Genomic DNA, 12,838 nt, shown 5'->3' with positions numbered 1-12,838 from the left:
TTAAAGTATACAAAATGACATGACTGACACTAATCCCATTACATGTCAATGGCATGGGAATATAACCCTACTTCTTTACGTCTTGTATGTCTCAGATAACGCAGATTTGAAATGGATTATGTGAAAGAAAAATCTTAAAAAAAAAAAAAAAGATCACATTTATATATATTAAGCCCCAGTGGCAGCCATTCTGCAGTAAACATATTAAAATTCTATAAGAAGCAGGCAGCGTGATTTTAATGTGTTTAAATAGCTCAGAAAACGAGTGAAAAATATGACTTATTTTTCAGTTCCAAGTTCAAGTTTTCCTTTAAGGCCCAACATGCAAGTAATAAAGGGGAAAATGGCACAGCTACAATACTGAAAAAACCAAGACGGACTCAACAGTAAAAGGTAAACTTATCACAACTCCGGGGGAAGGGGTGAACATTCTAAAGTAACTCACAGAAAACTATTTCAAAACCAAAAATTAGCTGCACTAGCAACAGAGTACGCTTCATACGTTCAAGTTGTTTGGGTAACAATGAAACAACAGAGTAGACAGATGCATTATGGAACTTGGAAAGAAGCCAAGCAATCTGAGAAAACTTTTTATGCCAAGAGGTCAAAATATCTACAGCACATAACCCTGAATGCTACTGAAGACAGACCACTTCCTAACAAATCTCAGTTTATGTGTAAGAAAAACAGTGGTGGACAGTCCAACAATGTTTGATTAAAGAAAGTGGAAATGTACTCAAAGACAAGGTAAAACAGAATGGAGAACTAAACAATCCACTGCAACTCCGCAGTGGTCATTGGAAATGAGATGTTGAAAGATAAGTTGAGTAGTTCAGCAGATTATTTGCAAGTGATAAAGGTGTAGGCAATACACAAATCTAACAGAGGACACTACTCCCAGTAATGGGTATAATGTAGCCCAAGGCACTACATCAGGAATTAGTACTTAAGAATCTTTGGTGCAGTCTTGATCACACAGTAACTCTTGGGAGATAGGTTCATAGGTTCATAGCTTCATAGGTTCATACTAGGCTATCTGCCCGAGGGCATTTATAAGCCTAGCCCATTGTTTTGTGGCTTACGCCACCCCTTTAGTATGGGGAACTATACCCATTATTTTGCTGTGCCTCTGTCGAGCAGTGACACTGAGGTAATTCCTGGGGTATATCTGCGATCTCCCATCCATTGGTCAAGATTTCTCTTGAACAAGGCCAGCGAGGTGCTCTGCCTCACATGTACCGGGATTTTGTTCCACAGCATAGGGAGTCTTTGGGTGATGAATCTATCCCTCCAGCACGTCCTATTAATAGCCGTGTCGAGGTTTAAGTCTCCCGCCCTTGTGGCTCTGATGGATCTAGATTTTTGAGGTGAAGCATATTCATCAAATCTGGGTTTGACATGGCCTTGTATGTTAGGCAAAGGTCACCTCTGAGCAAGCGTGCGACTGAATAGAGCTGGAGTTCTTTCAGTCGGGCAGCATAGGACAGATTTTGAGACCCTTTATCCTTTTGGTGAGGAACTTTTGTGGCCTCTCCAGCTGCTGCAAGTGTCGGGTCAGATACATTCCGAATGGGGCATTGTACTCAATCATTGGTCTGATGAGTGATGAGTAAAGGGAGACTATGACCTCCCTTGACCTAGATGAGAATCCCTTCATGATAAGGTGGGCAATGTAGAAGGACTTCCTAACTACTTTAGCTACATGGGTGTCGAATGACAGACTACTATCAACCTGGGTCCCCAGGTCCCTGATAACTTCTTCTGTGCTCAGTGGATTGCCACCTATTTGGTAGCTAGGGGTAACCTTGTTTTTCCCGAAGGGTATGACTATGCATTTTTTGGCATTTAACTTTAGGCCGTGGCTCTGGCACCAGTTATCCGTTTCTGTGAGACCCTTCTGAAGGATATCTGTGTCAGATGTGTTTTCTACTATGGCCCAGTTTGCAGTCATCTGCAAACTTTGTCAGCCATAACCCTCCTGTGTTTGCTTGTACTTGGAAAAGTAGATGCCAAACAAGAGTGGGCCCAGGACTGAGCCCTGTGGGACACCACTTGTGACAGGCTTTGAGTCTGACATGGCGCCAGCAACTCTGACCCTGTGGGTTCTGTCACTCAGCCAGTTTGCAACCCATCTTGTGATGTATGGGTTAACATTTAAGCTGATGAGTTTTTCAATGATACCCGAGTGGGGTATTGTATCGAAGGCCTTAGCCAGATCGAGGTAGGCTGTATGGACTGCCTTTCCCTCATCAATGGCTTTGGTGACTGTTTCGAAAAAATCAACCAAGTTTAAAAGGCATGATCTGCCTTTGACAAAGCCAAACTGGGTTGGATCCAAAGTCTGCAAATTCCCTATGTCTTTATTTATGAGGTCCATTATGATCCTCTCCATGGCTTTGCAGATAAGGCTTGTCATGCTAATGGGCCGGTAATTTCCAGGGTCTGTGGAGGCACCGCCTTTGTGAAGTGGGACCACAGTTGCAGTGCGCCACTCCTGGAGTGCGTATCCAGAGGTAAGACTTTGATTAAACAGCTGTCCTAGCTGTGGGTTTAATTCCTCATTGAGTTCGTGGAGCACACAGCCGGGGACACCATCGGGTCCCATGGATGCTGTGTTTCTTGCTGTGGGGAGAGGAGTTCTGACTTGGGCGCTGGAGATGTTTGGGGGCTGCACTCATTTGGTATAGATATCTCTCCTTTTGGGGGAGGGGAGAAGTTTGCACTGAACCTGTCAGCCAGTATGTTGGCAATGTCTGTAGGATCAGTAATCTTCACATCATTTTGAACTAGTTCTGAGCATATCTGGGAGTTTCCTCCTAGGTTTCTAACATAGCTAAAGAAGGCCTTATGATTGTCTTTTGAGTCTTTAGCTATTTTTCTCTCGAAATTTGCTTTGGATGATTTTATGAGAGCTCTTAGTTTTTTACTTATAGTGATCAAGGGTGTCTTACCTTTTAAGGATTTTGCTCTATCTTGTAGTAGCTTCCTCCTTTTGTTGTAGAGTTTGTTTATGGCTGGGGTCCACCAGACTGGACGCTTGCCTTTGGTACAAAGAGTCTTTGTTTTGCTTGGGATTGCCTTATCCATGCAGTCCTGCAGGTGCTGGTAGAAGGCATTTGTAAGTGATTCAGCGGCTTGAGTATTGTTTTCCATGACTCGGGGCCTGAAAGGAGACCACACTAGTCTTTAGAAGTGTGAAGTCGGCTTTAGAAGTTCTTTACTGTGGTCTTTTTATTTCAGGTGGGGGTGGGATGAGGACCTCCAGCGAGATTAGTTTGTGATCTGATCTCACCAGTGAGGGTATACTTCCGGTGTTGAACATTGTGCTCCCATGTTCGTGATGATGAGATCAAGTATGTTATCTCCTCTTGTGGGGATGGTGACTAGTTGTTCCATGGCATTTGAGTTTATGAATTCCAGGAACTTTTGGGCTAGGGTGTTTGGGCTTGAGTAGTGTTCCCAGTCTATATTAGGGTAATTGAAGTCACCTAGTATGATGGTGTTTGGTGATACATTTATCCCTCTAGTGTTTTCAGGAAGGCCATGTGAGTTTCCTGAGTTTGTGAGGGTGGCCTGTAACATGCTACAATTTGCAGAGCAGTCTTGCCTATGGTTAATTGCACCTAGATGGTCTCCGATGCATCGTGCGTTGCCACCAGTCTTGAGGTGTGGGTGTCCTTGATGAATATGGATACCCCCCCTCCTTTCTTGGTATTGTCCGGATTTTGGGGCCGGAACGCATGATATGAGGTAAAACCTGATAGTGCTGGGGTGCTCTCAGGAGCCTTGAACCAGGTTTCTGTCACAGCACAGACATTGATGTTCTCCATACTGAGAAGGGCCTCGAGTGCGTGCATTTTGAGATTTAGACTTCTGGCATTGAGCAGCATTACCCTTAGTTTTTTCCTTTTTGTGTTCTAGGGTGGTAGGTTTAGAATTTGAGCCTTGCCTAAAAAGGCACTATGGGGTGGCAAGAGCCTTTGCCAATATCCGGAATCCCAGGGTGACAGGTGCAAGCCGTCCCTTGCGAGCAGCGTGGCTTGTCCAGCATGTCATCCCAGGCAGACAGATACTGGATCCCCTTTGAATGACACCAGTGTTTAAGCCAATTGTTAAAGCTGATCATCTTATCTCTGTATTGTGGCATCATTCTTGGTGAAGGTAGGATACTGCTCAAGGTCAGGGTCATACCTGCCTGGGCTACATAATCAGAGAGCTCCTCAATGTCGCTTTTCATGTAGTCCAAGGAGGTACGTCTCAGGTCGTTTACACCAGCGTGGACAATGACTGAGTCATATTTGTACCTGCTGTTGAGAGACCTGAGTGCTTGCGTTATGTGGCGGATTCTAGCGCCCGACAGGCAGCTTACTGTGACCTTCTCCTTACTCAGTCTGGTGAGCGGGACATCAGTGTGTCTGACTATGGAGTCACCAATGACTAGTGTGTCTGGCATTGTGTTTGGCCATAAGGGCTGTGACTGTTTGACACTCTGACTGTGAGGTCTATGTGTTGCGGGTGTTGTGTTCTGAGGTGGTGGTTGTTTGGGTGTCTGCTTTGGTGGCCTCTGCTGTTTTGGTAGATTTTTGATCAGAGCCTCCGAGTATGTCTTTGTGTGTTTATGTGTATGATTTGAGGTTGTAATGGTACTATGTGAGACTGGGTCTATAGTGTGTGTGGTAACCTTCTCCTCAAGATAGGCACTTAGAGCAGATTTTAATAACAAAAGAAGGCTGTGATTTAGGATTTTACAGCCGTAAGGATGAAGATACTCCTATAATGAAAAGGGAGATTCTATGACTTCATCAAAAACTGGAACTAATGCTCTATGGTCCACGTGGCATAGAAAAGTGAAGCAATGTCAACAGCCCAAAAAGACCCATCTTTGATTAGGAACATAGGTATCTGAGGGACTGGTATGGGGAGGATGAGTCTGAGCAGCAGATGTCAGCTCACTAGTCCTTGAAGGTGGGGAGGGAGCCTACAGGGCCTACTTCACTGATGAAACCTAGTAGTGGACAGTTGAACTGTATGCTTATAGTAGCCATGCTGGATCATACCGAGTTGTGTACGGGCTATCCTGCTGAGTTAGGGAAGACGAGTGAGTGTGTGTGTGTGCGTGTGTGTGTGTGCGTGTGTGTGTGCGTGCGTGCATATATGTGTTTGGTATCAAACATTCCTTCTCCACTCCTGACCAGGCAGCCACTGAGTCTCAAGTCTACAGGGAGACTGTGTGGGAGGAGCTGCTCCAATTGACTGGCTAGCTGACCCACTCTCTATCACCTGACTCTCACCAAGTGGGAAATGGATGAGCTAACAGGGCTTCCCAAGAATGCAATGAATGGCCCACAGGGCTCTTGACAAACCAAGGGATGCCTGGCTATCACCCCTGCAGAACAAATGGATTGACTGGGTATAGGTAGTAAAGTCCCTGGGCATGGTCTTTCAGAGGCAGGGGATAAATTAAAAAAAAAAACTGACACTGATGTTCTGATTTAGAAGCATTGACCATGAACTAGCAGTCTAAGATATGCTCTTTACAAGACAGACAATGGCAGTAAGGAGGCAAACTGTAAAAAAAAAAAAAAAAAAAAACTAGAAGCCAAACGGATGTGTTACATATAACAATCCTGAAAATAAAATAATTATTTTCCATTACAAAAAGCAATATTAGAGAAAATCAAGCAGAGACAGAGAAAAAAGGTAGTTGGGTATTAACTTGAATATTTGTGTTGTATAACTTGTACACAGCAGAGGGGAAAGAAGTTGAAGTTAAGGTCAAAATTAGAAAGCATAACATGAAGTTTCAGGTCATTCTTTGGGAAACAGTGTGACAAGCAACCAAAAAACAAAAACAGCACTAGGAGTTTGCTTTTACGTAATAATACAAGTTAAGCACTTTCATCCTTTCTGCTACAAGGACTTCATCAGAACTAAACAAGTTAAGCAGATTTTCCCCGTGTAATAAAAAGATGCAGCTACATTAATCTATTACCAACTACTTACCTGGTAGTGGTACAGAAGGCGCATGAGAGGGCAGGAAATTGCGTGGTTACGATGCATTACCAGTACCAGTGCTCTGCCATGAGGCAAATTTATAAGCATTGCAATAGCCTGCAAAAGACGGATGGATATTCCAGTTACTTGGGTATCTCCTTTCCGTATTGCTGCCACTTCTTGCCCAAGTGCACGCTGCAATGTTAGTGAGATCTGATGCGAGCTTGAAAGTCGCCAACGAGGATCTGGATTCAGTGGGAAGAGCTGAAAAAGAACACACACAGTAAAGTAAAATCTGCTATCAAGGTAAAATTCAGAAGGTCAATCATATTTTCCATACTATGCTTCCGTATTTTAGTTTCCTTTTAATTACCGACTACTTAATATCCAGAGAAACCTATGATGTTCAAATTTCCATCTACTTGGATTCTATTTGCCCCCACCATTCTGTAATTTAAAAACAAATATTGCTGTTACTTCATCTCTAAAACTGGGTCCTGAATGTTAAAAGTCTACCTGCTTTGCATTCTGCTCCTCAAATAAAGTTTGAGGTGGCAACTTGGGTGAGGAAAACAGCTGCTGGAATTCCTAATGTGCTGTCCATTTACCTTTAATCTCCTTCAGCGATTAATCTTCAACAGTGGGAAACTAAGGTGTCACTGAAAGGCAGCAACAGGCACACAAAGGCCATGGCTACTTCCCTATTTTCTTCCTTAATACTTGCTGCCTGGTGTTCTTAGAAGTCAAACACTATATTAACACCCTAAGTAACTAGCAAGGATGAATAGGACAGTGCTTTTTCCAATTCTTGCAAAGTAAGAAAGGATGAAAAGATCATGCAACAAGATGGAAGTTCCAAAGTGCATCTCTGAAACACAAGGCCCTTCAACTTATCAGCTATATATGTTTGCGTGCGTGTGTGTATAAAAAATATACACACACACATGTATATGTATTTGTGTGTGTTTATGTGTGTGTGTATATATATATATATATATATATATATATATATATATATATATATATATATATAGCCACGGTGGTACAGCGGTAGCATTGTTGCCTCACAGCAACAGCAAGAGGTTCTCCTGTTCGATTCTCGGCTGGGCATCGGGCTGGCAACTCAGCACCATAAAAATCTATTGCCAATCATTAGCGAACCGGAGTTCCGCTGTGGTGATCCCTAACTGGGAAAAGCCGAAAAGACAAACAAACCAATATATATATATATATATATATATATATATATATATATATATATATATGTATATATATATATATATATATATATATATATATATATATATGTATGTATATATATATATATATATATATAGATGCATATACACACACACACACACACATACATACATATATATATATATATATATATATATATATAAAATATATATATAAAAAAATAAATAAATAAATAAATAAATATATATATATATATATATATATATATATATATATATATATATATATACACACACACACACACACACACATACATGCACATATGCATATTGGTGCCACTGGTTTGGTGACAGCAAGAATTTACCACTTTTGTTAACTGAAAGCAGTTGCATTATATTACAGTCAAACTTAAAACAGTTCAATAAGGAATTTTCTTTTCTCTGCAGATGTGCAACCATGGAGTTAGTATATATTTCATTTCCAGGGGTGTGGAGGTGGAGCTCCTAGTACAAATGTCAAATTCTTAGTTGTTTTGCGTGATCACAATGCTTTTCTCTACATTTGTGATTACTTCACTAAGATGTTTTCTGCTGCAATTATAATGATCATCAATGAACTTAATATATTTTCTGTCAATCAAATTTCATCAGAGATTTAAACTAATAAAGTCATATACTCATATAGATATCTTGCTCACCTGCAATGCAACATGATTAAAAAAAAAACAACTTTTACAGTGTGTAGCATTTGTAATTTAAAAGATAACATTTACAATATGAAACCTAAAAAGTGCATACTGTTGCTTTCTTATGAAATGTGACATCACTCAAGAGAAGCATGCCTGTCACTTCCTTAAGTTTGCAAGCTTACTCAATATGCACAAAACAGATATGTAGACATCAAGCAGTAATTATCTGGCATCACATACTGGATATCACAGATGCAAAACAGCAGCATGCCACTTCTCCATGGTCCAAAAATGCAGCAGCATGCTGCTTCCCCATGCTCTGAAAATGTAGCCTCCCTCTTCAAACAAGATCTCATAGCCAGACACTTTTTCTCCCCAGCTGTACATCTGAGCTGCAGCACCATCTGTCACAGGACATGCACAAGATTCAGTGGATCAGCAATTTTTTTTTTTAAACTTGAGTTTCTTACAGAACAATCCACTTAAGCCTGAGACAAAAATTACATGGCTGGGAGTACACAGAATACGTTTAAATATATAAAAATTAGATTAAGCACTTTTGTCCATTTATAACATAGGACTTCATCAGAATCAAGTCTGACAGAAAACATACAGATATTTAAAGATCCCCACCATGAATAAAATCATCAGCCAGCAATTAAATCATTAAATACCAAAAAGCCAATCAAAACAGCATCAAAATGGTCAATCAAAATACATTCTACAACATGCAATACCTAAACATCTTCAATACAATGAAAATATTAAACCAGATCCAGAAAAACAACAATAATAATAATCCTAAAAGAAAAAAAATATTCACTAAATAATCACAAATTTTTTTAGCATTACAGGAACATAATTTAAAAATGCTTTTAATGGCAAGACTTCCCTAGCCCCTCCAGGGTTAAATGAACGTCCTTCCTTTAAAAGCAGTCTTAAAATTATGTTCTTATAACGTGCAAACATTTTTTTGTGATTATTTAGTGAATATGTTTTTCTTTTAGGATTATTATTATTACTAATGTTTTTCTGGATCTGGTTTTAATATTTCCATTTTATTGAAGACGTTTAGGTATTTTGTGTTGTAGAATGTATTCTGATTGGCCAGTTTGTGGGTTATGCAATTTTGATTGGCTTTTTGGCATTTAACATTTCAGTTGGCTTTAACTATCTGTGTTTTTTTATGTCAGACTTGGTTCTGATGGAAGTCTTATGTTATAAATGGATGAAAGCAATTATCTATTTTTTTATTTTTTTTAATAAAAGTGTTCTACATACTCCCAGTCATGCCGTTTCTGTCCCAGGTTTCAGTGGATTTTTTAGCTTATTTTTTGGTTTCTGGTTTTCTTACAGAACAATACACTTCAATACCTCAATGTAGGATGATATGATCATTAGGCTCTATAATATCTGAATGTTTGTGGTCACTTACATCATATAGGTTTGCCATGAGAACAAAAGGACCATCCTCTTGGCTTGCAAGTCTTCCCTGCTTCACACTTGAATGCAAGAAGAGTAGTCTTTATTAGTCTATCAGAACTGACTATTCAAATAGGAACCACATTACCTTAAGCAATGTTGCTGCTAAGTCATCCTCAGGACCTAATATAGGAAGTTGTGCTGAAGCTCGTACCCTGATGGGTGTAGATGGAGTGTCACCGTTAACTTTGAGATGAACTGGTTCTGGTTTCTCTGTTCAGAAAAAGAAACAAAAACAAGTGGAATGATTTTTTTTTTAAATTTGGAAATGACTGTAACCACCATTACACATTGCTGGTTTAAGAAAGAAGCACTTACCGTGACTGCAGATCTTCTAAGGAATCTCTCACTAGGCCAAGTCACCTATTTTCTAAAAAGTGCTTGCTGTACCTTCTGCAGGTTGCCTAACATGGAAAAATGAAGAGTTCCACAGCAGCCAGCAGACTTGGAATACATTACTTAAGAAAATGCACAATATCCATATGCAAAAAGAAAAAGCAGTAATGAAGCAATTCATCGTTGTAAAAAAAGAAGTTATGTACTCACCATAACTTTCCATCTGAGTAGTTATACAAAGAAGTTATGTCCTTACCATAATGTTCCATGTGAGTTGTTCATCCCGCCTTTTTGTTCTTACATGTGGGTTGCAGTCGATCCCTCGGCTCCGAATCGGCCACTTTCAAGCTCAAACTCTCAGAGAAGCTTGAGACCTAGAGTATAACCCATGCTGATCTACTGTGAATCCCCAGATCTAGTATGCTGCAACCAAGCCAGCCTACAGGAATAAATGAAACTATAGTGTTTACCTATGAAGGTAGCTAAAAGATTGTAGATAGGAAAAATAGAATATGCAATACAGACTGACAACTTGACCAATCTACCAAGGCAACCACCCTGTTCGACTGGAGGGGGAAGGTGGGCGGGAATGTAAGAACAAAAAGGCGAGATGAACAACTCACATGGGACGTTAAGGTAAGGACATAACTTCTTTATGTGAAGTTGTTCTATCTCACCGTTTTGTTCTTACATGTGGGTAGCATCCCAAGCACCCTGATCCTGGGTGGCTCATGGGAGAACATTCCTGAGCACAGTGGTACCAAAGATAGCCCTGTCCCTGGTGGTCCTATCCACTTTGTAATGAGTGACAAACGTTTGAGGTTTTGACCACGTGGCAGCTGCACAGATGGTATCTAAGGGTAATCAAGCTGCATGAGCTAATGACGTAGAAACAGCTCGTGTCGAGTGGGCCTTGACGTTAGATTCTAATGGCTGACTAGTGGAAGCATAAATGGATTTGATGCAGTCAGACAGCCACTTGGACAATGTGATTTTTGATACTGCCAAACCTTTCTTATTTTCTGTGTAAGAGATGAAAAGTTGATCCGATTGTCTGAAACCTTTCATTCTATCTAGATAGAACCTCAGTTGTCTGTGTACATCAAGTTTGTGTAACATATATTCAAGTCTGTTGGTATGGTGCCTGAAGAAGGTCAGAAGCTCAATGGACTGATTTAAGTTAGCTTCTGAACAGACCTTGGGAAGAAAGGTAGGATTAGTCCTAAGGGAGACTCTATCAGGATGAAAAATCAAATATGGGGGTTTGGAGGACAAGGCTTGAAGTTTGGAGACCCTACGTGCAGATGTAATGGCTACCAGGAATATAGTTTTCTAAGATAGGAACTTTAAGTGACAGGATGAAGCGGGTTCGAAGGGGGAGAGCATCAATTGGGATAAAACCAGTTTCAAATTCCAGGGAGACACAGGATGTCTGATAGGTGGTCTGAGATGGTGGGTTCCTTTTAAGAATGCTTTACATAGTCTATACGACATGATGTTAGACCCCCATTAAACCCCACATGGAAATTGGAAATTGCTGCCAATTGGACTCTAATGGTGGCAGCTGCTGCGCCATTACGGAACAAGGAAGATAAGAACTCTAAGATGATATGAACAGGTGCTACACATAAGGACCAATGTCATGTTGAGAGGCCCAGTGAACAAACTGTTTCCATTTGCTATTGTATAGCTTCCTGGTAGATAGTTTATGAGAGGAAACTATAATATGCTGGACCACAGAAGACAAATCTCGAGACCTGGCTAATGTGGGAATTGGAGCAGCCAAGCTGTCAGTTTTAGGGAGGTGAGGGAGGGATGAAGAACTCCCGACGAATGAGTCAGAAGATCCGGCACTGGGTCCAGGATCCATGGTTCTTCCACTTGATACTTCTGCAGAAAGGGGAACCAAATCTGTCGAGGCCAAGACGGGCCCATCAATATCACAGTCCTTCCCAGACTTTTGGCTTTCTGTATGAATTTGGGAATTAGGGGTATTGGTGGAAAGGCATACAAGAGGCCCGGGGGCCAATCGTGTCTGAAAAGGCCCCTTGGTTTGTTCCCCGGTGGGGGATAAAGGGCAAAGTAGCTGCTGCATTTGGCGTTCACTGAAGATGCAAACAGGTCGCAGCAAGGCTGGCCCCATCTGCGGAAGATTTCTTCCGCCACCTTCTGTTTGAGAGACCACTCATTTGGCAACAGCATGGCTCTGCTTAGTCTGTCCGCTATCACGCTGGATGACCCCGGGATGTGCATTGCTATCAGAAAGTGTCTGGTGGATACAGCCCACTGCCAAATTCTTAGGGCCTCCCGGCATAAGGGGTATGATCTGGTTCACCCTTGCTTGTTAAAATACCAGACTACCAACACGCTGTCTGTCTGGATAGCAATTGTACCTAGAGGAAGAGAATCGTGAAAGTGTTGCAACGCTAGGAACACCGCTCTCAGCTCTAGGACATTTATATGCAAATGTGTTTCCATGATTGACCAAGTGCCTTGGACAGTCTTTCCCTGAAATAGCCCCCCCCCCCCACCCTAACAGGGAAGCATCAGTGGTCACTGTGGCTGTGGGTTGGGAAGAAGAAAGGGACGTCCGATTATCACTTGGTCGCTGTTCAACCACCAATTGAGATCCTTCTTGCAAAAATTCGTTAGTCGGATCTCGTGCGACATGGGCAGATGTTGGTAAGACCATTGCATGAAGAGTAGCCACTGGAGTATTCGCATGTGCATTCAACCTAATGGAACTGCTATCAGTGTGGCTGCCATTGTGCCTAAAAGCTGAAGTATTTGGGACGCAGGAGCTTTGTTCCAGACCAACAGTCTAGACAGCTGATTTTTTAGAGATACAATTCTTGATTGAGGCAATGTGATCCTTGCATTGACGGTGTCCAGTTCTGCCCCTATAAATGTAATATGCTGCGAGGGCGATAACGCAGATTTTTCGAAGTTTAGGGTTATAGCCAACTGGGAACAAAGGTTTATGGTGTAGTCTCTTGCTTGTATTAGTTGATGCCTGGAGGTGGCAATGAGGAGCCAGTCATCCAGATATGGAAACACTCGGAATCCCAATAGTCTCAGGTGAGCCGTGACCACTGCCATACATTTGGTGAACACCCTGGGGGCTGTGGTGAGACCAAA

At 41.5% G+C, this 12,838-nt stretch overlaps 1 protein-coding gene across 3 annotated transcripts in view; it reads right to left on the bottom strand.

The window, feature by feature from the left end:
* The window catches only part of INTS1 (integrator complex subunit 1), a 2,399,836-nt gene that overhangs the window by 848,409 nt on the left and 1,538,589 nt on the right, over window positions 1–12,838 (bottom strand). For all 3 annotated transcript variants that reach the window (XM_044089756.1, XM_044089757.1, XM_044089758.1), the window contains exons 30-31: window positions 9,453–9,577; window positions 6,004–6,258 (exon numbers count right to left, since the gene is read on the bottom strand). In XM_044089756.1, coding sequence (XP_043945691.1) covers window positions 6,004–6,258; window positions 9,453–9,577 — 380 coding nt within the window. The remainder of the gene's footprint in view (window positions 1–6,003; window positions 6,259–9,452; window positions 9,578–12,838) is intronic.

Source organism: Protopterus annectens, chromosome 12.part0 (assembly GCF_019279795.1).
Source record: "Protopterus annectens isolate FY-2018-M chromosome 12.part0, PAN1.0, whole genome shotgun sequence".
In the NCBI taxonomy this organism is placed as follows: Eukaryota; Metazoa; Chordata; order Ceratodontiformes; family Protopteridae; genus Protopterus; species Protopterus annectens.
This window is presented reverse-complemented; position numbering and strand designations above follow the sequence as displayed.